At 41.0% G+C, this 27,782-nt stretch overlaps 1 protein-coding gene and 1 long non-coding RNA gene across 6 annotated transcripts in view; one reads left to right on the forward strand and one right to left on the reverse strand.

Moving 5' to 3' along the window:
* Nucleotides 1-1,519: 1,519 nt before the first annotated feature.
* Nucleotides 1,520-10,767, forward strand: LOC307178714. The gene is made up of 3 exons (XR_013825268.1): nucleotides 1,520-7,583; nucleotides 8,795-8,906; nucleotides 10,632-10,767. It is a non-coding gene; the product is annotated as an uncharacterized lncRNA (long non-coding RNA).
* ZFP1 (ZFP1 zinc finger protein) overlaps nucleotides 9,191-27,782 on the reverse strand; it is a 39,073-nt gene continuing 20,481 nt past the window's right edge. For 2 of the 5 annotated variants that reach the window (XM_079907178.1, XM_079907179.1), the window contains exons 3-4: nucleotides 14,004-14,130; nucleotides 9,191-12,375 (exon numbers count right to left, since the gene is read on the reverse strand). In XM_079907178.1, coding sequence (XP_079763304.1) covers nucleotides 11,294-12,375; nucleotides 14,004-14,130 — 1,209 coding nt within the window. In that variant the 3' untranslated portion in view covers nucleotides 9,191-11,293. Of the gene's footprint in view, nucleotides 13,827-14,003; nucleotides 14,131-20,711; nucleotides 21,034-27,782 lie in introns of those variants that run through there. The other 3 variants (XR_013825267.1, XM_079907177.1, XM_079907180.1) reach the window with 3 other exon arrangements.

Here is a 27,782-nt window from a genome sequence, read left to right on the forward strand (position 1 = left end):
CAATAGCATAATCTGCCCTCCTGACTCCGTCTTTAACAAAACTACTGCCATTAGTAAACCATTCTCCCTCAGGGTTTTCTACAGTCTGGTCTGTTAAATCGGGCCTACAGGCATAAACCTGGGCACAGTTTTCGAGGCAGGAATGTATTAGCTTTGGGCTTTCAGTGGGCATCAGTGTAGCCGGGTTAAGGATGTGGCACGTTTTGAGGTTACCTCCGGGGAATCAAGGAGTAAAGCCCAGTACTTAGTAAGGCAACCTCCAGTTAACCAATGGTGGCCTTTAATCTCCAGAATCCCTTGTCCTTGATGAGGGGTCTGGACTTCCAGGGGCTGTCCCAAGGTAAGCTTGTCAGCTTCTTCCACTGATAAAGCAGTGGCAGTTACCACCCGGAGGCAGCCAGGCCAGCCTCGGGCCATGGAATCTAGGTGTTTGGAAAAATAGCCTAGGCTGAGGAACTTCTCCTAGCTTTTGTACAAGGACCCCCAGAGCTGTCCCCTGATTTTCAGCTGGGCCTGTTTGATATTATTAAAAGCCTTTTCTTGTTCCCCAAAGTAATGCTTCTGTTTCTGGGCCTTTCGTGGCTTCATACAGAGGCTTAGCCATTAGTCAGAATCCTGGAATTCAAATTCTGCAAAATCCTGCCATGCCTAAGAAAGTACGAAGTTTTTGTTCTTTTTTTCTTTGTCTTTGGGGCACTGAGGCCTAATATAGCTTGCTTTCTATCTGGAGACAACTCTACTTCCAGGGTTTATAATATATCCCAGATTTTTTTCTTTTTTTTTTTTGTGGTATGCGGGCCTCTCACTGTTGTGGCCTCTCCCGTTGCGGAGCACAGGCTTCAGACGCGCAGGCTCAGCGGCCATGGCTCATGGGCCCAGCCTCTCCGCGGCATGTGGGATCTTCCCGGACCGGGGCACGAACCCGTGTCCCCTGCATTGGCAGGCGGACTCTCAACCACTTGCACCACCAGGAAGCCCAATATATCGCAGATATTTAACTTGTTGCTTTATTTTTTTAATTATAAATTTATTTATTTATTTTTGGCTGTGTTGGGTCTTCGTTTCTGTGCGAGGGCTTTCTCCAGTTGCGGCGAGTGGGGGCCACTCTTCATCGCGGTGCGCGGGCCTCTCACTGTCGCGGCCTGTCCCATTGCAGAGCACAGGCTCCAGACGTGCAGGCTCAGTAGTTGTGGCTCACGGGCTTAGTTGTTCCGCGGCATGTGGGATCTTCCTAGACCAGGGCTCGAACCCGTGTCCCCTGCGTTGGCAGGCAGATTCCCAACCACTGCGCCACCAGGGAAGCCCTAACTTGTTGCTTTGAGATTTGTGCTTTTTTCTGGGAGATCCTGCAGCCAGGCCCCAGGGAAATTAAGGACTTCAATGGTATTCTGATCTGAGGCCTCCACGGTGGAGCTGCGTATTAATATGTCATCTACATACTGTAGGACAGCCCCTTCTTTTAGGTGTATTTCCCTTAGTTCTTTCCCTAGGGCCTGGGCAAACAAGTGGGCTGTCCTGAAACCCCTGAGGCAATACTGTCCAGCTATATTGTTGCATTTGGCCTGAGTGGGGGTTAGTCCACTCAAAGGCACAGATACTGAGATGAGGGATGAGCTGTGATGCAAAAGAATCCATCCTTGAGGTCAAGGACAGTAAACCATTTGGCATCTCCAGGAATCTGGGCTGATATAAGGATTAGCCATAAGGGGATGTACAGGGATCCCTACATCATTTACTGCTCTAAGGTCTTGGACCATTTGATATTCCCCATTTGGCTTAACAACTGGCAAAAGAGGGGTAATGCACAGAGACCAGGGCACTCAGAGGCCATGCTTTAGGAATTTATCTCTGAGCGGTTGCAAACCCTTTCTTGCTTCAACTTTATGGGATACTGTCTCGTGAGGATAAGTGACTTCTGGCTTAAGGCTGATTTTTACAGGTTGGACGTTTATAGCCTTCTTAGGGATTCCTTTGTCCCAAACTGCAGGGTTTACTCTGTGTAGAATATGGCTGGGAATAGGGCTTTGTTCTTCCAGCTGGTTTGTCTTCGAGTCAAGAAAAGGGGCTGCTCAGTGCCTCCTAATCGTCATAGGGCTCCAAGGGAGCCTAGAAAGTCTCCTTCCACTAGTGGGGTAGGACACTCAGGCACACCTTAAAAGACATGTGAAATTAAATGCTGTTCACATTGGCAAGTGAGAGGCCCAGAAAAATAACAGGTGTGAGGCTTTCCATCGACACCAGTCACTGTACAGCTTGTGGAGGAAAGAGGCCCAGCATGAGAGATCAAGACAGAGTAAGTGGCTCCTGTATCAATTATAAAACTGGTTTTCTTACCTGCCATGTCAAGGACCACCTGGGGCTACTCGATAGAGACAGACGTCTCATGAAAGGGAGCCGCCAGAGTCCCTGGGCCTCCTCAGTCGTCTAGCATGGCCATCTTGGGAGCGGGAACCTCCCTTCCCCTTCGGAACTGGGGACAGTCCCATTTCCAATGAGCTGTTCGTTTGCAGACTGGGCATGGACCAGGGGCTCTTTTTGGCAGTTTTGGGCCCAGTGGTCGGTAGACTTACATTTGAAGCATTTCCCCTTGCTGGTTTTGTCTCCAGGTGGATGGTTAAACTTCCTTGGCCCCCTTGGGTTGCCCTGAGGTCATAAGGCGTGGCTGACAGCTATGGCCTTTGGTTTAGCAGGCGCCCTGGTCTGCCTGTTTTCACACTAAGTTCTCTATTCCTCCTCAGCTTGGTCTCAATTATGAAATACCCCGAAGGCCACCTCTAGGAGTTGGGCTTCAGGGTTTGTGTGCCTAATTGTAACGTTTGGAGCTTTTGCCGGGGGCAGACTGGCTGATAAAAAGTTGTCCAAGTAGGGATTGGCCCTTGGGAGTAGATGGATCAGTAAGTGTTCTAAAAGCCTCCCCAAGCTGTCCCTGAAAGAGAGCTGGATTTTCTTGGCCTTCTTGGGTCGCTCCTTTAACCTTTTCATAGTTAATTGGCTTTTTGATATACTTTCTCATCCCTTCTAATACACATTGGATCATTTGCTTCCTGGTTTCTGTTCCATCCTGGGAATTACAATTCCAGCAGGGCTCCTGATTTGGGACTGTCTCCCCACCCATACCAAAATGTTTGGGTTGGTCCCTGGCAAGCTGGATATGACTATCTGGACATCCTTCCAAGTTAAATCAAAGGTCAGAGTTAGGGCCTGAAACCCTCCAGCAAACTTACTAGGGTCTTCAGAAAATCGGCCTAGTCTCTGTTTGCAATGGGCTAAATTGGTTATAGAGAAGGGCACATGTACTCTGATTGTCGCTTCACCGTTTGCCGCTTCCCTAAGAGGGCATATTTTCGTGATCCTGGGTGATAGGAAATTCCACTAAAAGCTACCCCAGAGGGACTAGTCTCTTCTTTCTGGGGTAACGGAGGGTATAAAGGGACACAGGGAGGTGGAGTTTGGGACCGGTCAGAGGGATCTAGGGAAATAGGTGGCTCCGGAGAGGCAGGTGGTTCCGGAAAAGAAGGGGAGACTTGGTTCCCCCCTGAGAGCTGGGGAAGGTTAAAAGGGGATCGTCTGAAATGTCAGGAGTGCTTTCTGATTCCGCAGGCTTTTGATTATAGGAGCTGCACAGAGCAGGGTTTTGGTAAAGGATCATGAAGGCTTGAACATAGGGAACCTCAGTCCATTTTCCCATCTTGCGACAGTAAAAATCCAATTGCAAGATGGTATTATAATTTAGAGACCCATTTCAGACCATTTTCCTCCATTCCCCCCAACTTATTTAAAGGCCAGGCAGTGTTATGGTAGAGGTTAAGTTTTTCCCTTTTCTTATTTGAAATGGCCTGGATATTCAATGCATTCCTATCATTTAGCTTAATTTAGTTTCAAGTTACCAAAATTTGGGGGGACTATTTTAGATGGACATTTCCAAAACATAATTATTCCTATAGAGTTTACCAAAAAGCTCTTACCTCAGTTACATTTACTTAAAAGTTTAATCATATCAGGTTACTTTCCCTGTTGACAAATTTCATAACAGTGTGCACTTCCAGTAACCCTAGGACAATAGAAGTATTATATGTAATGTTGATGACTCTAAAGACAGGTCTGTATTAATTAAACCCACAAACTTAAGCTAGCTTTAATACCAGATATTAATTCAATATTGAATATTTCCCAGATCCCATGAACCTGAAAAGTATTCTGTTGAGTTTTTTAAAAATTATTTTTGAGAATGCATTTAAGTGCTTACTTGCTGTTAAGCCAATTAAATACAACTCATTTACAAGTTAGTTCTTACATAAAGACAGACAGAACCAGAGACCTCATGGTGTTCCCGCTTGAATTTAAAAAGGCCTCTCTTTTTTCCCTCAGTCTGGGGGACTACAGATGGATCAGGTAGTTCCTGAGAGCCCAGGCAGAATAGCTACATTGCAAAGGCAGAGGAGAGAAATGCAAGCGCCTCTCTTTTCTTTTTTGCTCTTTAAAATCCCACCAAGTAACCCAAGGCTGGAGTCTCAGGTAATGTGGGCTGTATTTGTATTTCAAGGCTTAAATGCTCCATCGTGCCCACAATTTCAGCAGAGACTTGCAGGAGCAGCTGGACAGACAAAACTACATGAAACACACCAATGACAAAAACTTAAAGACACAAACAAGAAGTTTTCAGGATAAAGGGGATGGGAGTGCGGGTATAAGGATCAATGGAGAAGTAAAGGGAGGAGGAACAGAAAAGACTGAAAAAGAGAGAGAGACAGTAGTAAAGGTGGGAATACTGGGACGATAGGACTTCCAGCCAGTACACAATATGAGGTATGAACCTCTATCGTTCATAAATCTCCCATCAAGCAGAGCCTGCTGGACCAGTGTCGGCATGGTGTGGGGCGAGCCTCTCCCACCTCTGCTTGTCACCCATGAAGGTGAGCCACTGTCGGCCAGAGGGAGCAGGTCTCAGAAGCTGGGAGGAGTGATGCTGTAGCTGCCCAACATCCACTCTCTCGGAACCACAGGTCAGAAGTAGGAGAGGACAGAGAAAGGAGAAGTAGAGAGATTTCAGGAGAGGGAAATGGACAAAGGGGAGGGGAAAGCGTTGCCTGAATGAGGGTACTGAGGCCCCCAGGGGCCAGGAAGGCAGACTTACCAAATGTGGTGATGCTGACACAAGACGTTCAGGTGGCCACTTGCCACTCACAGGGAAGCTGCATTCGGTGGTCCTGGAGGTGCCCAGATCCTCTCCCTGGAACAACGTGGGCCAAGTGCCCCACGATGGGTGCCACTAAGTCTGATACAGAACAGGGTTCTTGGCCTTCCCCAATCAATAGGGGCCAGACAAGAAATTCAGGCAAGGCTTTACTGGGGCCCCTGCTGCAGCAGGAGGGAGCGAGAAAAAGTAACAGGTTCCCCTTCTCGCTCCATAAAGGTTCCCCTTCTCGCTCCATATAAGGCAAGCTGGTTCCTTATATGAGGTGAGGGTAGGGGTGTGTCCAGGGGTCACGCTGGAGGGGTGGCTTAGCTGGTCTGCCCCCTCTCTGGTGGTGGTGAGTGCAGGGGGCATGTGCAGGACCCTGCTTTTGCTCCCAACACCCTGTTTTTGCTCCCAGCTCTTCAGAAGTGGCAGTTGGGTTTGGTTTGGTTTTGTCTTTTTGTACCTTGTTGTCCATAATTTGCCCCAACTGTGCGAGCACAGGGTTTTTAGTCCCTTATAATTTCTTCGTATTTTGTTGCTCCAGGAGACATTTGTCCAGGTGTAAGCACTGCAGCCCAGGGTCCCAGGTCCCAGCTTGTCTCACTATTATGACCACTACGACTACTGGTCTGGTGGCAGTCGCTATTGTTGTTGTTTGACCTCCTGAGGCCACAGGGGAGCCATACTGACATCCTCACCAGCTTGACCCCCTTGAGGTCACGTTTTTCCACCCGCTCCTCTAGGTTGCCTGCTCCATCGATGAAAGTTTTTGTCTCAGCAGGGCAACCCGCAGCTGCCTCTTCCTTACTCAGGCTCAGCCGTCCGGTGCCTACCCTTCAGGCTGCTCTTGTACCCAGAAGAGCCAAATCAGCTGATCAGAGCCAGGCCCGCCCGTAGGTCCTCATCACAGACAAAGCCTGGCTTGTTTTCAACATTACACCGTCTGTTGCTCTGAGCAAAATTATCTGAGGCCACAGTCCCACAGGCCACCTGCTATCTTCAAGTACATACTTCTCGCATGACAGGACTCCCCGTATCTCAGGGGGCAGTCTCTGCTCAGCCCTGGTGTCTCTTCATCTCCCTAAGAGGTATCAAGCCCCACCTGTTGCCCCAAGTTTTCTCACTTTCAGTAATGGCCTCAGCAACCTGCAGGGACACAGAATAACTTCCTCCTCCCACATTCAGCATCAACCAGACAAAGGAAAAGTGCTAATGTCAGCCCCACCCCCAAACAACCTGCATGAACTACTGTAAATGTTTTTCAGGGCATGGAATTCCACAGTTCTGAGGTGGGCATAGGTAATCCTCAGGGGTCTGGATAGGCTGGAGGCAGGAGGAATAGGGAAAACACCAGAAGACACTAGGAACAGATCTAGGAAGGCAGAAGGAAGTGAACCTGGATCCTTGCAAGATGGTTTCTCACTAATTGCCAACAGTCAGTAACAGGAGGAAACACTGCTTACTCTCTGAAGGAGTTTTGTTGAAAGCAGTCAGATGGGAGCTATGAATTGGCAGAACGCCATCTCTTAGGCTTCTCTTCCTGAGAGGGGGTTTCTGCTTCTGGGCAGCTCTACCCAAATTCTCCTACCAGTTAGTATCAAGCTCATTTACTTTTTAAAAAGCAGATGCTGCTACTTCTTATTTAAGACCCTACTATGGCTTCTCATTTTTCTCACAGGGACAGGCCCAGCCCATACCTGCATTTCCAGCTTCAGAGAACCTATCCTCTGCCTGGGTTGTCTGTCTGCTCCTGAGATGCGCTGCTCATATGTAAATGCCCCAAGGGCAGGAGTCCTCTGTCATAGTATTATCTTGTTCACCAGCATATCCCCAGAAGCCCACAGTGCCTGCTCCCTTGTTGGTGCTTACAGTGTCTTTTTGGAATGAATGTCTCCTCATCTGCTGCCATGATTGGTGTCAGTAGCCATGGTCCAGATGTCTCATGGGGTTTTATGCTCCCTTAGGTTCTTCAGTACCCATCTCTGGGTTCTTTCACACGAGTCCCTAACATTTTTATATGTTTTGGCTTGTTAGTTGCATTTTGTTTAACATTCTGACAGTCCTTATACTACCGAGGAAGGTGGGTTCTACATTACTAAAACATGTGTCACACATGAAATGATTCAATGTGTGTGTCTGAGGCAGAAGGGCAGCCTCTCTCTGGGGGCAGGAGGAGAGCTAAGACCTGAGGAGAAGATGGTCACTACCATCCAGCTGAGGTCTGGAAAATAAAGCAGAGGGATCCCAGCCGTGGTTCCCTGACTGTGCTCAGCAGGATGAGCTATGGAGTTTCCTTCTCCAAACACCAGAGAACAGACCGGATGAAGTCGCAAGACTGTCGAGTGGAGACCAGGTCCCAAGAGTCCACTGTACTTTGGCCAGCAGGATTTGCTGTGACAATCAGGTAAGGGGTTGAGCCACACACGGCCTGGGGATGGCACAGGGCTCTATGTAGGTCACTCAGCTGAAGAGATGAAGATGGACTGTGGGCGAGAGTAGTGAATGTGACAGGGGAGACAGCAGGGGTGGCTGGGACTAAACCTCCAGCAGCACCCCACGAAGCCCCCACCTCCTGAGGAGGACCCAGTGTCTCACATTTCCATGTCTTTGCGAGCTTTGTGCCTCCTGCCTATGGTGCTGTCACCTTATGCCCCATTTGACTAGTCCTGATACTTACCAACAGTAGAGTGACACCAATTCCATTTAGCCACACTGGCTTTATACCAAGATGTTCCCAACTTTAGATTTATAGAGCATAAAACAATGTGGAAAAGTTAAAATACTTAAGCACTCTAGTTATGAAGAAGATATCTATGGAAATGGAAAGAAAATGTCTAATTAAAATCAGTGGAGTGGGGACTTCCCTGGTGGTGCAGTGGTTAAGAATCCGCCTGCCAATGCAGGGGACATGGATTCAAGCCATGGGCCGGGAAGATCCCACATGCTGCGGAGCAACTAAGCCTGTGAGCCACAACCACTGAGCCTGCGCACCTAGAGCCCATGCTCCGCAACGAGAGAAGCCACTGCAATGAGAAGCCCGTACACAGCAACGAAGAGTAGCCCCCGCTCGCAGCAACTAGAGAAAGCCCGTGTGCAGCAACGAAGACCCAACACAGCCAAAAATAAATACATTAAAAAAAAAAAATCAGTGGAGTGAAGATGTCACGGGGTCAAGTAAGTGGGCATGGGTTTTGGAGTCAGACAGGTAGAATTTGTTGTGCAAACTGTCCCACCTCTTGGCCTGCACCTCACCAGTGAAATGACAACTTGCCTTCTAGCTTGCTGTAAGGTTGGTGAAATAAAGTCATATGTCCAGGCTATAAGAACTCGTCTTCAGGAGTCTCCTCCTCTAAGACCACTTCTGTATATGAGGATTACAAGGCACTTTTTAAAAAAATTATGAGTTCTGATCTGGATTTCTAAGGCCTTGGGAGCAAACAGCTCATGAAAGGACAGTCACCCCTATGGTCATTTGTTTAATTGTAAAGGTGTTTATGCTGAATTTTCTCAAAGCATTTGTTATTTGCTAATTTAGAGTAATGATACCCTTGGCATTCCCTGCATTTTTTTCATTGGTTTTTCTGTCTTTACTAGTCTTTTTTTTTTGTATTAAAGGTTCCATCATGTCAACAATGTCAAATATGTGTTTTAGTTGAGAACCCAGGCTCAAGACTACAACACAGCCATGAAAGCTGGAGCAGAACACAGCAGCCGGCCACCGTACAGAGTAAGGGAACTGCTTTATGTCATGCTATGTTAACTCATGTTAGTTAACTGTGTCCACTTAAATGGGTTATGTTGGTATTCCAGAATAAACAAATGTTAGAGACTAAGGAATGCATGAAAAATTTTCCATTGAAATTAATGTTAATTATATTTTTGACTTTGGAGAATTCTACTCTCCAGGCCCATAAAATCGTATACAAATACACATAAACACAACATTTTTAGATTTTTATTTTACAAAATTTGGTGTACACACACACACACACACACACACAGGCACGCACACACACTTTTTCTCTCCCCCCTCCCCCCATCTGTCTTGGTGGCATTTGCCCCTAAACGCTCTTTCCTATGGAATACTGTCCAGCTGTGGTATATCTTTACCACAGTTTGTTCAATCATTCCCTTACTGATGGTCATTCACATTGTTTCCTTTTTTGTCCTTACCAAAAACTACAATATACATTGATAAACACATAGTCTTAGGTCCTGGCACGTTATTTTTTTTCTTAGTGATGGATTCCCAGAAGTGAGTCTGCTGGGTTGAAGAGTACAGTTGGCCCTTGAATAACACAGGGGTTAAAGGCACGGATTTTCAGTGTAGTCAAAAACCCAAGTATAAAGTCAGTCCTCCGTATCCAAGGTTCTGCATCTACAGATTCAACCAACCATGGATTGTGTAGGACTGTAGCATTTACTGAAAACAATCCGTGTATAAGCAGACCTGCGCATATTAAACTGGTGCTGTTCAAGAGCCAACTGCATGTGTGTTCTTAACGTTAGAAGACAGAGTCAATTATTTCCAAGGAGGTTGTCACAATTTGCATTTCTAACAGCAGTGTAGGAAGTTAACCTCTTCCCTTGCTTCCTTGCCATTACTATAGATAAGATGACAATTTAGAAAGACAAAGACTTACTGGACTACGGATATTCTGATAAATTTGTTCAGAAAAATCATTCACATTCATATACAGTCATAGCACATCAATAATCTTCAAAAACAAAAGAAAAAAGGCCAGTTACAGTGGCCATTTACAATTCTAATGCATGATTTGTGATGGATAAGGACAGGAACTGGTGAATTTGAAATCAAGCCTAAAATGGAATCTTTGAGTTATGCAAAAATAAGAAATTTTTAAAGGTTAATAATCAATATATGGGGAGATCACTAAAGTCTAATTTATGAAGTGTTTGTGAGCCTTTAAAGCAAAGTTGTAACTTACGCTAAGTCAGGTTCCAAAGGGAAATGCTTTTGGTTGATGATAGTGAAATTCATGGAAGAAATGCCTCCTTTAAAGAGAATTCTGCAAAAATTTATTTCTAAAGTGGACTAAGCACATGGAAAATTTAAAAAGCAATATAAGACATTTATTGACAGTTTCTTAAATTATTTTTCCTCTAAAGTCTCTGAAATGTAACATTTGCACTACATATGCATCCTATTTTTTGCAAGACAATTTATAAAATATTAAGGGAAATAGCGAAACACCCAAAAATACATGTAGTTTCTGGGTTATACAATATTTTGGTAAAAGACATGCATTTGCATTTGTATGTAAATATCCCAGTGGAAAATAACAAGAGCATGATGGGTGTGGCTATGCTTTACACAGCCCATTTATTCCCTGGTGCACACTGAGTGACAGAACCCACATCTGCTGCCTTTCACTCTTCAGTCTCTCTTAATTATCTCACACTTGCATATTTATGTCAATAATACTTCTAGGAAATCTTCAGCAAACCCAGGTTAAAACTTCAACAACATTGTCTTCTGTTGACTGAAGAGGCAGCTCAATAACAATGGTCATACCAACTTATATATGCCAGCAAGGAGGAGGAGAAAACATATGCTACATGCTATGGAAATCTGTTATGTGTTTCATCTGGAATGCAGACAGGATTGTAAAGGTACTGAAAAACACATGTTCAGTATGGAAAATCATGTTTGATGTGTCCTAATTTGATTATCAAGACAAGAATTCCAAACTCTTAGTGTCTGTTAAATTTACATGTGCAGATCTAAAATACAGTTTTTTTTTGGTGGCATATTCTCACACATAACCACTGAATTCCTAGGGTACTGTCTCTAGCTCCTTTGTGCTGCTTGCTGCCCAGAATATTTCATTATTGAATGAATTATTCAAGATTTTAAAAAACTCACTAATACAGCCAAGTACGTCTATTTACAATTGGATATATTCTGATATGTATTCTTTAGTTGGGTATCATATACCTAACTATCAGTACAATATTGTTCTTAGGGGACCTCATTTTTACACACTTTGAGTTGACAGATTGTATCTCAGTATGAGTTCCCATGTTCCTTCAGCACCTTTGCAAGGTTTCTCCCTATTGGAAGGGTTCTCACAGTACAACCTGGCTGCAGTCTCAGGGTTTATCCCCAGTATGAACCCTCTGATGGACACTGAGTCGGGACTTCCTGCTGAAGGCCTTCCCACATTCAGAACACTCATATGGTTTCTCTCCTGTGTGGATTCGCAAATGTAATCTAAGAGTTGACCTCTGGCTGAATGTTTTGCCGCATTCAGTACATTCATAGGGTTTTTCTCCAGTATGAGTTCTCATATGTATAATGAGTTGTGAGTTCTGGATAAAGGATTTTCCACATTCACTGCACTCATAGCGTTTCTCCCCTGTGTGAATTTTCTGGTGTATAATGAGGTTTGATTTCTTGAAGAAGGTTTTGGCGCATTCATTACACTCATAGGGTCGTTCTCCAGTATGAATTCTCTGGTGTGTAGTAAGTTCAAATTTCTGGGCAAAGGTCTTGCCACATTCACTGCATTCGTAGGGCTTCTTCTCCATATGTGCTCGCTGGTGTACAATGAGGTTTGACTGGTGGGTGAAAGCTTTTCCACATTCAAGACATTCAAAGGGTTTCTCCCCAGTATGGATTCTCTGATGTTTAATGAGGTTTGCCTTATGGGAGAAGGTTTTCTTACACACGTTACATTCATAAGGTTTTTCTCCAGTATGTATTCTCTTATGACTAATAAGGAGTGATTTAAATGAGAATGCCTTGTCACAATAATTACAGATAAAAGGTTGCACCAAATTTCTGATTTTCTGGTGTTTAAAAATGCCTTCTTTATGGCTGAAGGCTTTTCCACTTCTATTATATTCAGAGTATTCCACTCCAGTATGGGTTTTCTCTTGCTTCAGATAGAGGAGTGCTTTTCCAAATCCATTACATTCATCGTCTTTCTTTCTTATATAGCTTCTATCGCTAGTAAGTAAGTCTGAATTATATCTCAAAGTTTTTTCATATAAATCATATTTATAGGGTACTTGTCTTAAAGAAACAAAGTCTGTGCTAAGATTAAATGTTTTTCCAAAGAGATTATCTCTTTCTTCAATTGGGGTTTGGTTCTTAAAGATTATAAATGGCCTTGCCTGCTCATCTGGGTTTCTGTGGTCCCTCTCCATCTGGTCATCAGCCTTCCATACCTCTAGGAAAGAGCACATGAAATATCTGTCAACCCTTTCACCACAATGTTACGGAATGTGAAGACTCCACAAATGTTCCATTGTAGGGCTACCTCTTTAGTTTGGGACCCAGTCTTCCAGTATAAAAAAGTCCCCAGTTCCAAGTGCTCCTAGCTCTTAAACTCTGAAAGAAAAAGACAAAGCCTGTGGCAAAATGGGCACAAATAGCACTGCCAGATTACAAAACGGCCTTAAAAGTGGGTGAAGGGAAATAAATAAAAACAAATGATGTAAGAAGGCTGGCAATTCCAGAGACAAAGTCTATTTGGTGTCCTCAAGGACGCCAGTTGGTACAGACCAAGAAAATAAGGAAATGTTAAGGGAAAAAACCCAGGCAGGTCTAAGTTGAGCAGCCAACACTGAGACTCTGAATTACTGTGGTCGGATGGCCACCTCACCTACATGCTCGAGGCTCCTTCCCCTTTTCTCTCCTTCTTTCATCTGCACCAATAACATCCTAAAGGCAACCTTTCTCACAGGTTTGCAGAGAGAACCCTATGCAGAGCTCCAAATCTCCCAAGTAGGACTTTTCCAAGTGGAAGGCAAAATCCAGAAATTCATAGATTCTGTAGGAAATATAAAACGGATCTAAGATATTTTTGACAGAATTGCTCACTGCTACTGCGGGTTGCACTACATTTTCTATTGAAGTTGTTGGAGAGAGAAAGTGTTTCCATCACTGTATCCTGTATTTCTCCTTTTCATGTGTTTAATTTCTTCCTCAAACCAATCTTGTCCCTGCTTTTATTTGAAGGAATCTTAAGGATCAAATTTACCCGGCCTCAAGCTATGCTTTAAGAACCTTTACTCTGATCTCTGTATTACTGGTTATTCCTGACTCTTGTGATCCTGCTGCCATTTGCATCACTCTTGTACTGAAAAGTTTGTATTTTCCTTGAGGCTACTAAGCCAATTCCCATGACCTAAAATATAGAAGTCACCATTCTGGCTAAGTGAGAATACTAATGAAAGAGGAACTAATCACTGAACAAAGGTTTAAAACATGTTAGGCAAGAATCAAGGCTTGAGTGTGAGAGGTGAAAAGCTATAGAAATTAAACAGGAAAAACGTTAAGCAGCAAGAGAGACTGATATCTGGAGGTATGACTCAGGATATGAGGTGCACAAGTCATCTGTTCTCAGCTACCTCTAAAGGTTTAGGGATTTGAAAAATAGATTCCTAAAAAATATTTCAAAGATACCAACCCATTCACAATCTCTAGGATATTACTTCCACTGGCTTCTATCTGATTCTCCTTCCGACCTTCCACATCTTCCCTAGAAAGTTGTGAACTGGAAATTCTAACTCTGGTATCCATAACTCTTCTCACTGATCCAACATGAAAATCTGGTTTGATAATATCAGAGAACTTGATAATGGAACACAGCTCCTAACTGCTTGGACTTCAGAAAGCCTGAAAATAAAGAAGGTAGAACTTCAGAGTCTGCACTCTCTCTCAGCTTAAATACATGAAGCTTGACACCAAAACCATTTAGCAATTCAGAATCCTATAATTTTTGGTAACTGAGAAAGGACCTAAACACTACTAGGCAACATTGAACTGCGAACTACACCTGAAAGCTGTCCTTACCCACTGATAGTAAGTTGCTGTAATTCTCCAGCATCACGTCCATGTAGAGGATCCTCTGGGAGGGGTCCAGTTGCTCCCATTCCTCCTGGGTGAAGTCCACAGTCACATCCGTAAATGACACTGATCCCTGAAATGGCATATTGCTATTCATTCTGAAATGATCAGCATTTGGTGATGCAGGAAGGACATATGAAAACTTACTCTTACCATGTTGTAAAAGAATCATTCATTTAAAAAAACTTACATGTGATACCAACTGTTTTGTCATGTCTCCAAAAAATATTTTTATAAATAGTTAAAGCATTTATTCAGATTCCCCTGTATCTCTGGTGCTGTCATATTAAGCAGGTATTTAAGATTACTAAAACATTGTTTCTCCTCTGAAGATGTACATATGAAGACAGTTACAGAAACATTATTATGCAGTATTTAATGTTACCAGTTAGTGATGATGCTCATATAGGTATTATTTTTGTGGTCTCAAACTAGACAATATTAAAGAGTTAATTAAAGCTTTGAATATTTAAAGGCAGAAGATGAAATCTCAATTATAAGATAAAATATCAGGCATAAATAAAGATCACTCTACCATATCCAAGCCATAAAAAGGGTAGAAAAGCAAAAACAAACAAGTGAGACTACATCAAACTAAAAAGCTTTTGCACAGTAAAGGAAACAATCAACACAGTGAAAAGGCAAAACCTACCAAATGGGAGAAAATATTTGCAAATCATGTATCTGCTAAGGGGTTAATATATAGCAAAGAAAAAAATAAAACCCAATCCAATTAAAAAATGGGCAGAGGAGGGCTTCCCTGGTAGCGCAGTGGTTGAGAGTCCGCCTGCCGATGCAGGGGACAGGGGATCGTGCCCCGGGCCGGGAAGATCCCACATGCTGTAGAGTGGCTGGGCCCGTGAGCCATGGCCGAGCCTGCGCGTCCGGAGCCTGTGCTCCGTAACAGGAGAGGCCACAGCAGTGAGAGGCCCGCGTACTGCAAAAAAAAAAAAAAAACAAAAAGGCAGAGGAGATAAATAGACGTTTTTCCCAAGAAGACATACAAATGACCAACTGGTACAGGAGGTGTTCAAAATCACTAATTACCAGGGAAATACAAATCAAAACCACAGTGAAATAATATCACCACACCTGTAAAAAAGGCTATTATAAAAAAAGACATTTACAACTATTTACACTTACAACTATTATCACTTATATTGTACTAGGTACTTTAAGTAATCTAGAGATAATTTAAAGTATAAGGGAGGATGTATATGGGTTATATGCAAATACTATGCCTTTTATGTAAGGGACTTGAGTATCTGCATATTTTGGTATCCATGGGGGGCCCCGGAACCAACGCCCCTAGGATACTGAAGGATGACTATCCCCATGTTCATTTCAGCATTATTTAGAAAAGTCACATACGGAAACAACCTAAGTATCCACGGATGGAATATTCAGCCATAAAAAAGAAGGGAGTCTTGCTATTTGCAACAACATGGATGGACCTTGAGGGAATTATGCTATATGAAATAAGTCAGACGGAGAAAGACAAAAACCGTATGATCTCAATTCTATGTAGAATCTAAAAGCAAGAAAAACAAGCACATAGATACAGAGAACAGATTGGTGGTTGCCAGAGGCTGGAGAGTGGAGGTAGGAGAAATGCATGAAAGGGGCCATAAGGTACAAACTTATAGTTACAAATAAGTCATGTAATGTACAGTATGAGGACTGTAGTTAATAATACTGTATTGCAGATTTGAAAGTTGCTAACAGATCTTGAAAGTTCTTATCATAAAAAAAATTATAACTGGTGATGATGGATGTTAACTAGACTTATTGTGGTGATCACTTCACAGTACACACAAATATCAAATAATGTACAACTGAAACTAAAAATGTTATGTCAATTATACCTCAATAAAAAATAATTAAAAGTTAAGTCTATTACTTTCAATAAAAAAATATCCACAGCAGCAGTTTACATAAGAGCCCTAAACTGGAAAAACAAACATTCATCAATAGATTAATTTGTCGTGGTACATTAAAACCATCAGTACTATAAAGCAATGAAAAGGAACTAATTCCAGCTACAGAGGGAAGATTTCACACGGGTTTCAAGAATGCTGGCTAACTTTTATTTCTTGGTCTGAATGTATATATGACACTTTTCACTACAGTAAACAATCCGCGTGGAACAAAAGACATGCTGAAGCATATAAACATGAAGAGTCATGAGCTAGAAAACCAAGACTGTAATGAAAACCAAGAAGAGTTATAAGGAAAAAAATTGAAGACCATTTGATAACTTTCAAAAATCATCTACATTCACTTGGCCACAGGGTAAGTATAATAAGAACTTTTGCATCGCTGCCAGACCAACAAGGGTTAATAAACCTGTGGCACACCATTTTGGCTCAAGTTACAATGATTTAGAAATGACTCTACCATCAAATATGAAAATATTTTGTATTTTTTCTCACAATGCTGTTTTCCATACTCTATACAAACAAAAAACCTCCAAAAATTAGAGATAAAACACAATTCTGATAGTATAGGACTAAAAGGGATGTCAAACATGACCGTCCTCAAAGAATTACTTTTGTCAATGACAGATGCAGTTTTGATGTGGAATCAATTTGGTGTTCGGAGCACAAATCCTATGGCCACGAGTAGAGGTGTATTTAGTGTATTTGACACCCAGAGCAGACCTCAACACTTCAAACTGTTAAACGTCTAAAATCTTCACCTACGAATTTACTTCTGAGTACAAGAATCCTCTTTAACCTATTCACATTCCCTGTCTACTGAATCCATGTAACTGTCCTCTTCAGTTATGACCTCCAGTTCCTTAACCACTCCTTTTTCCAAATACCTCCAAAATCTACATTACGCTTGTCACCATCTTTAAAATACATGCCCCAGTGACTTTCCACCATCTCCCACTCATAACTCGTAGCCTCAGGAAAAGTCACAGAAAGTAAGAAAAAAATGAGATAAAGGTCTGAGCACTACAAATGACCTAGTTATATTGCACAAATTTTCAGGTAACCCAATAGTATTATTTTATGACATCTTATAGGACTCTTTAGCCACATGGCATGGGAGCAGAGAATGCCAGCGGTGGGTCATCTATGCCTGAGATCAATGATATTGAGGTCAACAATCATGGAGTCAAGATTTTCCCAGTAGTAAATATTTATTCCCACTTCCAGATCACTTCTGAAATTATAGCTTTAAAAATAGGAACACTAGGAAATTTCCCAGGGACTAAATTAAGTACTAAGGACACAAGACCCAAGACCACTCTTCACCCTTGTAGGCAAGCTATAGAACCCCTCAAGTCTTATCTTTGCTTCCTCTTTCCACTGCCACCCCAGCTATTACAAAAGCTTCCTAACTCTTATTTCCTGTCTCCTCTCATTCTCATCTACTCCACATTATAAAGCTAACGTGATTTTTCTAAAGTATAGCTCTACTCATACAATTACCTTGATTAGAAACATCATCCATTATGTCTTGAAATAAACTATGACTGCCTAGCATTCAACACCATTCAAATTCCTCTTCCATCCCTCTCTCCCCTGACTCCCCTCTCTATGCACAGATTCTCCCACTTAGGACACATCACAGATCACTTAGATGTGATCTTCCATAATTTGAGTCCCTACTCTCTTTTAAACCTGGAGTACTTTATTTGTATGTCTCTTGTGGCATATATTTCACTCTGCTTTCTTTTTTCTTTCCTTTTTTAAAAAATGTGCCCTATTTCTTTTACTCTCCCCATTAGATGTTACGATTTTTTAGACCAGAAATTGTATCTCTGTATTTCTGTTAGCACAAAATACATGAGTACAAGTTAGGGACTCAAATAAAATAAAATAAAACAAAAAGAATTCTAATTGGGGACTTCCCTGTTGGCGCAGTGGTTAAGAATCCACCTGCCAGTGCAGGGGACACGGGTTCGAGCCCTGGTCCGGGAAGATCCCACATGCTGTGGAGCAACTAAGCCTGAGTACCATAACTACTGAGCCTGTGCTCTAGAGCCTGTGAGCCACAAATACTGAGCCCGCGTGTCACAACTACTGAAGCCCGCGTGCCTAGAGCCTGTGCTCTGCAACAAGAGAAGCCACCGCAATGAGAAGCCTGCATACCACAACAAAGAGCAGCCCCCGCTCACCGCAACTAGAGAAAGCCTGCGTGTAGCAACAAAGACCCAACACAGCCAAAAATAAATAAATAAACTTATAAAAAACAAAAAACAATGCTAACTGAATGGTGCTCAGTATTCAAATTTTTCTCCCACTATTTTCTTGCTTCCTGAAGAGCCACGCCACACAATTCCTATAGCAATATCCTAAGTAGCTAGCTAAAATAATATAGCATCTGAACTGTACTCAGATTATACAAAAAAATTTGGTAATATCTGGTAAATCCTAAAATGTGGCTTATTTTCCTGAGATGTCATGCATGCCCTAGTATGCTTGTCTCTTCATTAAAAATGCTTTTTATTGTTTGTAATCTACATTACAAACAATAATAACAATTGGGAATACAATTGATTCCCAGATCAATTCTGGCTGAACTTGTTCTTGACAATTTATTTGCATTTTGGTATTGGTCTTATTAGTGGTAATTTAGCTCTTCAGCATCCAGGATATGGTCACTCTATTCATAGAGTAAGTATAAGTAAAATCATCACTACATTGTCAGTACAATGTAAGTAGAGACACAATGTGACTCATCATCACAGAGGCATAAGTCATGGGCTAAATAACCTTTCACAAAAGAAAGGAACAGCACAGCCATAAAACTGAGTAGAAAAAAAAAATCTTGGAAGATATATATAATTGGATTTAACAGCAGGTTAGATTCAACTGAAGAGATGATTAGTAAACCTGATGATAGATCAGTGAGAAATATCCAGACTGAAATAGAAAAAGAACAAAGGATGGAAAACACATCAAAATGCCTAAGAGATACGTGGCACAAAGTAAAGGTCTAATATACTTGCAACTGGAGCCCCAGTAAGAGAAGCAAGATGCAACAGAAACATATTTGAAGAGATAATGGCTGAGAATTTTCTGGAAGAGCTCACATCAGACTATAGAATACCTCTAACCCCAGGAATAAATATAAAGAAAACCACATTTAGGCACATCATAAAAAAACTATCTCAGAAGAAAAAAAATACATTGTTTTCTGTTGTTTCAATACAAACACTGGAAGCCAGAAATTAACAGAATACCCTCAAAGCACTCATAATACTAGAATGTGAGTTGGCAAATATTTTCTATACAGGGCCAATTAGTAAATATTTTAGGTTTTGTAGACAGTATGTAGCCTCAACTACAACTAATCAAGTTGGCTGTTTTACCACGAAAGTAGGCAGACAATATGTAAACAAATGGACATGGCTGTGTTCCAATAAAACTTGATCTAGCGACACTGAGATTTGAAAACATTTCATAAAAGATTAAGACCTTCAGAGAAGTTTAAAAACAACAACAAAAACCACAACATACTTTTTACAAGAGACAAACTTAAATAACACAAAGCTTGAAAATAAAAGGCATTGTAACGGCTAGCCCAGGAACATCACTAATTAGTTAAAACAAAATTCTAAAAATATGTATATACCATGATCCTCAAATTCTACTTAATGAATATAAAAATATCAGAAAAGAGAACTGGCTACCTCTAAAGTGAGGAGACTGGCTTTAATAGTCAAAAAGATTTTAGCATTGAGTGAGGTGACCTAATACCAGCAGTGACAGCACGCTGGGAGGGCAGAACCATGATATAGTGAGAGAGAGTAAGAGACAGAATTCATGTATGAATTGTGTAACAAACAGGAAAAAACATATTATGTGTGGAGGCAAATAAGCCAAGATGATAAATATTGACTACTGGATGGTGTAACTGGTTGATAGTTATTAGAATGAACTGTATTGCAAGTGATGACATTCAACTATTTGGACATACAAAAATGGCAATTTCATATAGCTCAACCTAATATGCTTTTATCTGTATTTCTGTGCATTTTCATACTTAACAGAATCAAACCAAACACAGGTAAGTGACAAACTTCCTTGGAGCTCAACCCAAAGAAAATGGTAAGAAAAAATAAAAAATAGTAAAAAGAAAGAAAAATAAAAATATTTTATGAATTACTAGGCAAACAGGAAGAGAAATCAGAAAAATTTAGAACCCTGGGAAAAAGGAGAAAAGCCTATAAGTTTCAGGAGAGAACTGAACAGGTCACATTCTGATAAATAGACAGGACTTTGTACTTGTTGAAATATAACACCAAAAAGCAATGACTTCAAAATTCTGAAAGAAGAAAACAACAAAAGCTGGGCAAATAAATAAAACTGTTTGCAGGTACTGGAAAGCAACCATTGCAGGGCTACAATTATTGAAAAGATGGGTGAGCATGAAGGGAACTAAACATTCACACCAATGATAAAAGTGCTGAAAGGCAAAAATGATCAATCTTGAGTTTTATATCCAGCAAAATGTCCCTAAAGATATTTTCTAGACTATGGCACAGAGAAATAGAAATCAAACAGAAAGTGATAGTATTGCTACATGGAATAAATAAAAATTGGATTTGGGTCTGCAAAACAACTGGGATTTGGGGGCAGAGTAATGGAGATAGGAAGCCATAGAGAAGGGGCTCTAAAATTCTGCATAAAAGTTCACCTCAGGGCTTCCCTGGTGGTGCAGTGGTTGAGAGTCCGCCTGCCGATGCAGGGGATACGGGTTCGTGCCCCGGTCCGGGAAGATCCCACATGCCGCGGAGCGGCTGGGCCCGTGAGCCATGGCCGCAGAGCCTGCGCATCCGGAGCCTGTGCTGTGCAACGGGAGAGGCCACAGCAATGAGAGGCCCGCGTACCGCAAAAGAAAAAAAAAAAAATTCACCTCAGATCTTTGGCTGGCTCCTAACATGTGCAGGTGGAAGGCAAGCCTCCAGGAGAACTAGCAGAGTATAGCAGTTTTGTTCCACCAGATAGTTAAGTTATTGGCAGAATAAAACTTTACATTCTTTAGAGGGAATTATGCACCATACAACATGTCCAACACACAAAAATTACTAGACATGCAAAAAAAATCAAAAAGCAATTAAAAGACAAAAAACCAAGAAATAGTCAAGAACAGACATAGCGATAATTCATGTATTAGAGTTAGCATACAAAGAGTTCAGATTAACTGTACAGTAATGTGTTAAAAATATAGAAAAAAGATAAACAATGCAGTGAAAATATGGAAATATTTCAACAAAAAACTGGAATCTACAAAAAGAAAGCAAATGGACATTGTTGAACTGCAAAATGTAGTTTTTAACTGAAATTAAAAACTCATTGTATAGTCCTAAGAGTAGACTAGACCCAGCAGAAGATAAGAATTGTGAATTTGAAGACAGGTAAATAGAAGATATTCAAACTGAAGCAGAAGAGAAAAAAATGGGGGGAAAGACAAAGCATTAACAAGATGTGAAGCATGGCCATAAAAGTCTAATGCACCATTCCTTAAAATGCTAAAAGGAAAAACAAAAAAGGATAATGTGTAGTCCCAGAAGAAGAGGAGAAAAGAATGGGACAGAAACAATATTTGAAGAAATAATAGCTGAGAATATTCCAAATTTGATAAAAGGCAATGACCACAAACCTAAGAAACTCAGTAAAGCCCAAGCAGAATAAATACAAAGAAAATTATACCTAAATACATCACATTCAAACTGCTGAGTGTCAGAGAAAGAATATCTTAAAAGAAGCCAGAGGGGGACTTCCCTGGCAGTCCAGTGGTTAAGACTCTGTGCTTCCACTGCAGGGGGGTGCAGGTTCGATCTCTGGCCAGAGAACTAACATCCTGCATGCTGCACAGTGTGGCCAAAAGAAAGAAGAAAAAAAAGATGCACTTCCTTTAGGGAAGAACAATAAAAATGAAGAATTATTTCTTAATGGAAACCACACATGTGAGACAGAAATGGAATTCATGTTTAAAGTACTGAAACAAAAATTAACCCTAGAATTCTATGCCCAGGGAAAATACTTTTTTCAAAATAAAGGCATACACAGATAAACAAAAGCTTTAAGAATTCACTGCAGTATACTGATTTCTGCTCTTGGATTGTAGTGAGATGGTATAATCCTAATTTGAGGTGATTACTACAGTATAGAAACTGTAATCCCTAGAGAAACCATTTTCTTAAAAAAAGAAACACACAAAGGAAAAAAGACACATATAGCACAGATGAAAAACAAACAGCAAGATGACAGACTTAAATCCAACTGTATAATGAACTTAATTACAGACAAAATAATAAGTCAATTAAAAGACGGTCAGGCTGGATAAAAACTATGACCCAACTATATGTTACTTAGAGGTAAGAAACACACTATAAATATAAGAACACAAATAGGTTGAAGCAAAAAAAATGGAAAAGATATACCATGAAAATGCTAATCATAAAAAGGTAGATATACAGCCTGTGACTCTAGAGGCAGGGATGCCTGGACAAGATGGTGGAGTAGAAGGACCTGACCTCACCTCCTTTCACGGAAACACCAAAATCACAACTAACTGCTGAACAACCACTGACAAAAAAGGACTGGAACCTACCAAAAAAGATATTCTACTTCCAAAGACAAAGAAGAAGCTGCAACAAGACAGTAGGGGGGGGTGCATTTCTGATACAATCAAATCCCATAGCTGCCAGGTGGGCGACCCAAAAATTGGAAAATATATTCACAAAGATTCTCCCACAGGAGTGAGAGTTCTGAGTCCCATGACAGGGTCCCCGGTCTGGGGGTCTGGATTGGGAGGAGGAGCCCTGAGAGCATCTGGCTTTGAAGGCCAGTGGGGCTTGATTGCTGGAAATCCACAGGACTGGGGGAAACAGAAATATCACTCTTGGAGGGCACACACAAGGTTTCGTGTGCACACCATGACCTGGCGAAAAAGCAGTGACTTCATAAGAGCCTCAGAGACCTACTTGCTGGTCTTGGAGAGTCTCCTGGGGAGGTGGGGGGCAGCTGTGACTCACTGCAAGGACAAGGACACTGGTGGTGGAGAAACTGAGGAGTATTCATTGGCGTGAGCTGTCTTGGAGGCCAACATTTTGACACCAAGACCTGGCCCCACCAGATAGCCCAAAGGCTCCAGTGCTGGGACACCACAGGACAACCAACCAACAGGGTGGGAACACAGCCCCATCCATCAGCAGTCAGGCTACTTAAAGTCTTCTAAACCCACAGCCGCCTATAGACATGCCCCTTGACATGGCCCTGCCCACCAGATAGATAAGACCCAGCCCCACCCACCAGTGGGAAGGCACCAGACCCTCCCAACAGGAAGCCTGCACAAGCCTCTTAGACCAGCCTCATCCACCAGGGGGCAGACATCAGAAACAACAGGAGCTACAATCCTGCAGGCTGTGCAATGCAAAAATAGAAAGTTAAAGAAAAGATGGCAGAGAAATATGTTCCAGAAGAAGGAACAAGATAAAAAAGAACAACTAAGTGAAGTGGAGACAGGCAATCTACCTGAAAAAGAATTCAGGGTAATGACAGTAAAGATGATCCAAGATATGGGAAAGAGAATTGAGACACAGACTGAAAAGATACAAGAAATGCTTAACAAAAAGCTAGAAAATTTAAAAAACAGAGATGAACAATACAATAAGAGAAATGAAAAACACACTAGAAGGAATCAATAGCAGAATAAATGAGGCAGAAGAACAGATAAGTAACCTGGAAGACAGAATGGTGGAAATCACTGTCATGGAACACAATAAAGAAAAAAATGAAAAAAAACCCAACAGTTTAAGACACATCTAGGGACAACATTAAATGCACCAACATTCACATTATAGGGGTTCCAGAAGGAGAGGAGAGAAAGGGCCTAGAAAGTATTTGAAATAATAGCTGAAAACTTCCCTTACATGGGAGAGGAAGCATTCACCCAAGTCTAGGAAGCACAGAGAGTCCCAGGCAGGATAAACCCAAGGAGGAACATGCCAAGACACATACTAATCGAACTGGCAAAAATTGAAGGCAAAGAGAAAATATTAAAAGCAACAAGGGAAAAGTAACAAATTACATACAAGGGAATCCCCATAAAGTTATCAGCTGATTTTCCAGCTGAAACTCTGCAGCCCAGAAGGCAGTGGCATGATACATTTAAAGTGATGAAAGGGAAAAACCTAGAACCAGAAATACTATACCCAGTAAGGATCTCATTCAGATTCAATGGAGAAATTGAAAGCTTTACAGTAGGCAAAAGCTAAGAGAATTCAGCACCACCAAAAGGTCTTCACAACAAATGCTAAAGGAACTTCTCTAGGCGGGAAAAAAAAACCCACACCTAGAAACCAGAAAATTACAAATGGCAAAGCTCACCAGTAAAGGCAAACATAAAGGTAGGAAATCATCCACACAAAAATATGCTATCAAAACCAGCAACAGTTAGAAGAGAAGTACAAATGTAGCGTATTGGGAATATACTTGAAATTAAAAGACCAGCAACTTAAAAACAATTTTGTATACATATAGACTGATACATCAAAATCTTTTGTACCCACAAACCAAAAATCTACAATAGATGTACACACAAAAAAGAATCCAAACACAACACTAAAAATAGTCACCAAATCACAAGAGAAGAGCACAAAAGAGGAAGAGAAGAAAAAAGACCTAAGAAAACAACCCCAAAACAACAAAAAGGCAATAAGGACATACATATCAGTAATTATCTTAAATTTAAATGAATTAAACGCTCCAACCAAAAGACACAGACTGGCTGAATAGCTACAAAAACAAGACATGTATATATGCTGTCTACAAGAGACCCACTTCAGATGTAGGGACACATACAGACTATAAGTGAGGGGATGCAAAAAAGTATTCCATGCAAATGGAAATCAAAAGAAAGCTGGAGTAGCAATACTTATATCAGACAAACTAGACTTTAAAATAAAGAATGTTACAAGAGACAAAGAAAGACGTACATAATGATCAAGAGATCAATCCAAAAAGAAGATATAACAATTGCAAACACATATGCATCCAACCTAGAAGCACCTCAATATATACAGCAAATTACTAACAGCCATAAAAGGAGAAATCAACAGTAACACAGTAATAGTGAAGGACTTGAACACCCCACTTACATCAATGGACAGATCATCCAGACAAAATCCATAAGGAAACACAGACCTTAAATGACACATTAGACCACATGGACTTATTGATATTTATAGAGCATTCCATCCAAAAGTAGCAGAATACACTTTCTTCTCAAGTGCACGTGGAACATTCTCCAGGACAGATCACATGCTGGAGGCAAAGCGAGCCTCAGTAAATTTAAGAAAATTGAAATCATATCAAACATCTTTTCTGAACACAACACTATAAGATTAGAAATCAACTAAAAGAAAAAAACTGTAAAAAACACAAACACGTGGAGGCTAAACAATATGCTACTAAACAACAAATGGATCACTGAAGAAATCAAAGAGGAAATCAAGAAAAACCCAGAGACAAATTAAGACAAAAGCATGACAATCCAAAACCTAAGGGACAAAACAAAAGCAGTTCTAAGAAGGAAGTTTATAGCAAAGCATTCTCACCTCAAGAAACAAGAGAAATCTCACAAAAACAACCTAACCTTACACCTAAAGAAACTAGAGAAAAAAACAACAAACAAAACACAGAATTAGCAAAAGGAAAGAAATCATAAAGATCAAAGCAAAATAAATGCAATAGAGACAAAGAAAATTAAAGAAAAGATCAATGAAACTAAAAGCTGTTTCTCTGAAAAGGTAAACAAAATTGATAAACCTTTAGCCAGATTCATCAAGAAAAAAAAGGGAGAGTGCTCAAATCAATAAAATTAGAAATGAAAAAGTTACAACAGACACCACAAAAATACAAAGGCTCATAAGAGACTATTGCAAGCAACTATACACCAATAAAATAGACAACCTAGAAGAAATGGACAAACTCTTAGAAAGGTACAACCTTCAAGACTGAACCAGGAAGAAATACAAAACATGAACAGACCAATCACAAGTACTGAAATTGAAACTGTGATTTAAAAACTTCCAATAAACAAAAGTTCAGAACCAGATGGTTGCACAGGCAAATTCTATCAAACATTAAGAGTTAACATCTATCCTTCTGAAACTCTTCCAAAAAATTGCAGAGGAAGGAACACTCCCAAGCTCATTCTACAAGGCCACCATCACCCTGATACCAAAACCAGACAAAGATACCACAAAAAAAAGAAAACTACAGGCCAGTATCACTCATGAACATAGATGCAAAAATTCAACAAAACAGTAGCAAACCAAATCCAACAATACATTAAAAGGATCATGATCAAGTGGGATTTATCCCAGGGATGCAAGGATTTTTCAATATCTGCAAACCACTGAATTAACAACCTGAAGAATATGCCACATTAACAACTTGAAGAATAAAAACCACATTATCTCAATAGAGGCAGAAAAAGGGACTTCCCTGGTGGTCTAGAGGTTCCCTGGTGGTCTAGAGGTTAAGACTTTGCCTTCCGATGCAGGGGGTGCAGGTTCAATCCCTGGTTGGGGAGCTAAGATCCTACATGCTTTGTGGCCACAAAACAAACAAAAAACATAAAAAACAGAAGCAATATTGTAACAAATTCAATGAAGACTTCAAAAATGGTCCACATTAAAAAAAACCAAACAAAAAACAAACTGAAAAAAAAAAATAGATGCAGAAAAAGCTTCTGACAAAATTCAACACCCATTTATGATAAAAATCTCTCCAGAAAATGGGCATAGAGGGAACCTACCTCAACATAATAAAGGCCATATACGACACACCCACAGCTAACATCATTCTCAATGGTGAAAAACTGAAAGCATTTCTTCTAAGATCAGGAACAAGACAAGGATGTCCACTTTCGCCACTATTATTCAACATAGTTTTGGAAGTCCTAGTCCCAGAAATAGGAGAATAAAAAGAAATAAAAGGAATCCACATTGGAAAACAAGAAGTAAAACTGTCACTGTTTGCAGATGACATTATACTATACTTAGAAAATCCTAAAAATGCTACTGGAAAACTACCAGAGCTCATCAATGAATCTGGTAAAGTTGCAGGATACAAAATTGATACACAGAAATCTATTGCATTCCTATACACTAAAAACGAAAGATCACAAAGAGAAATTAAGGAAACAATTCCATTTACCATCTCATCAAAAAGAATAAAATACCTAGGAATAAACCTACCTAAGGAGGCAAAAGACCTGTATTGAGAAAACTGTAAGAAAGGAATCAAAGATGACACATATGGAGAGATATACCATGGTCTTGGAGTGGAAGAATCAATACTGTCAAAATGACCATACTACCTAAAGCAATCTACAGATTCAACACAATCCTTATCAAATGACTAATGGCAGTTTTTCATAGAAGTAGGAAAAAATTTTTTAAAATTTGTATGGAAACACAAAAAGACCCAGAATAAGGCTTCCCTGGTGGCGCAGTGGTTGAGAGTCCGCCTGCCGAGGCAGGGGACACAGCTTTGTGCCCCGGTCTGGGAAGATCCCACATGCCGCGGAACGGCTGGGCCCGTGAGCCATGGCCACTAAGCCTGCGCCTCCGGAGCCTGTGCTCCACAATGGGAGAGGCCACAACAGTGAGAGGCCCATGTACCACCAAAAAAAAAAAAGACCCAGAATATCCGAAACAATCCGGAGAAAGGAAAACAGAGCTGGAGGAATCAG

This window comes from Stenella coeruleoalba (genome assembly GCF_951394435.1).
Source record: "Stenella coeruleoalba genome assembly, chromosome: 20".
Lineage (NCBI taxonomy): Eukaryota > Metazoa > Chordata > Mammalia > Artiodactyla > Delphinidae > Stenella > Stenella coeruleoalba.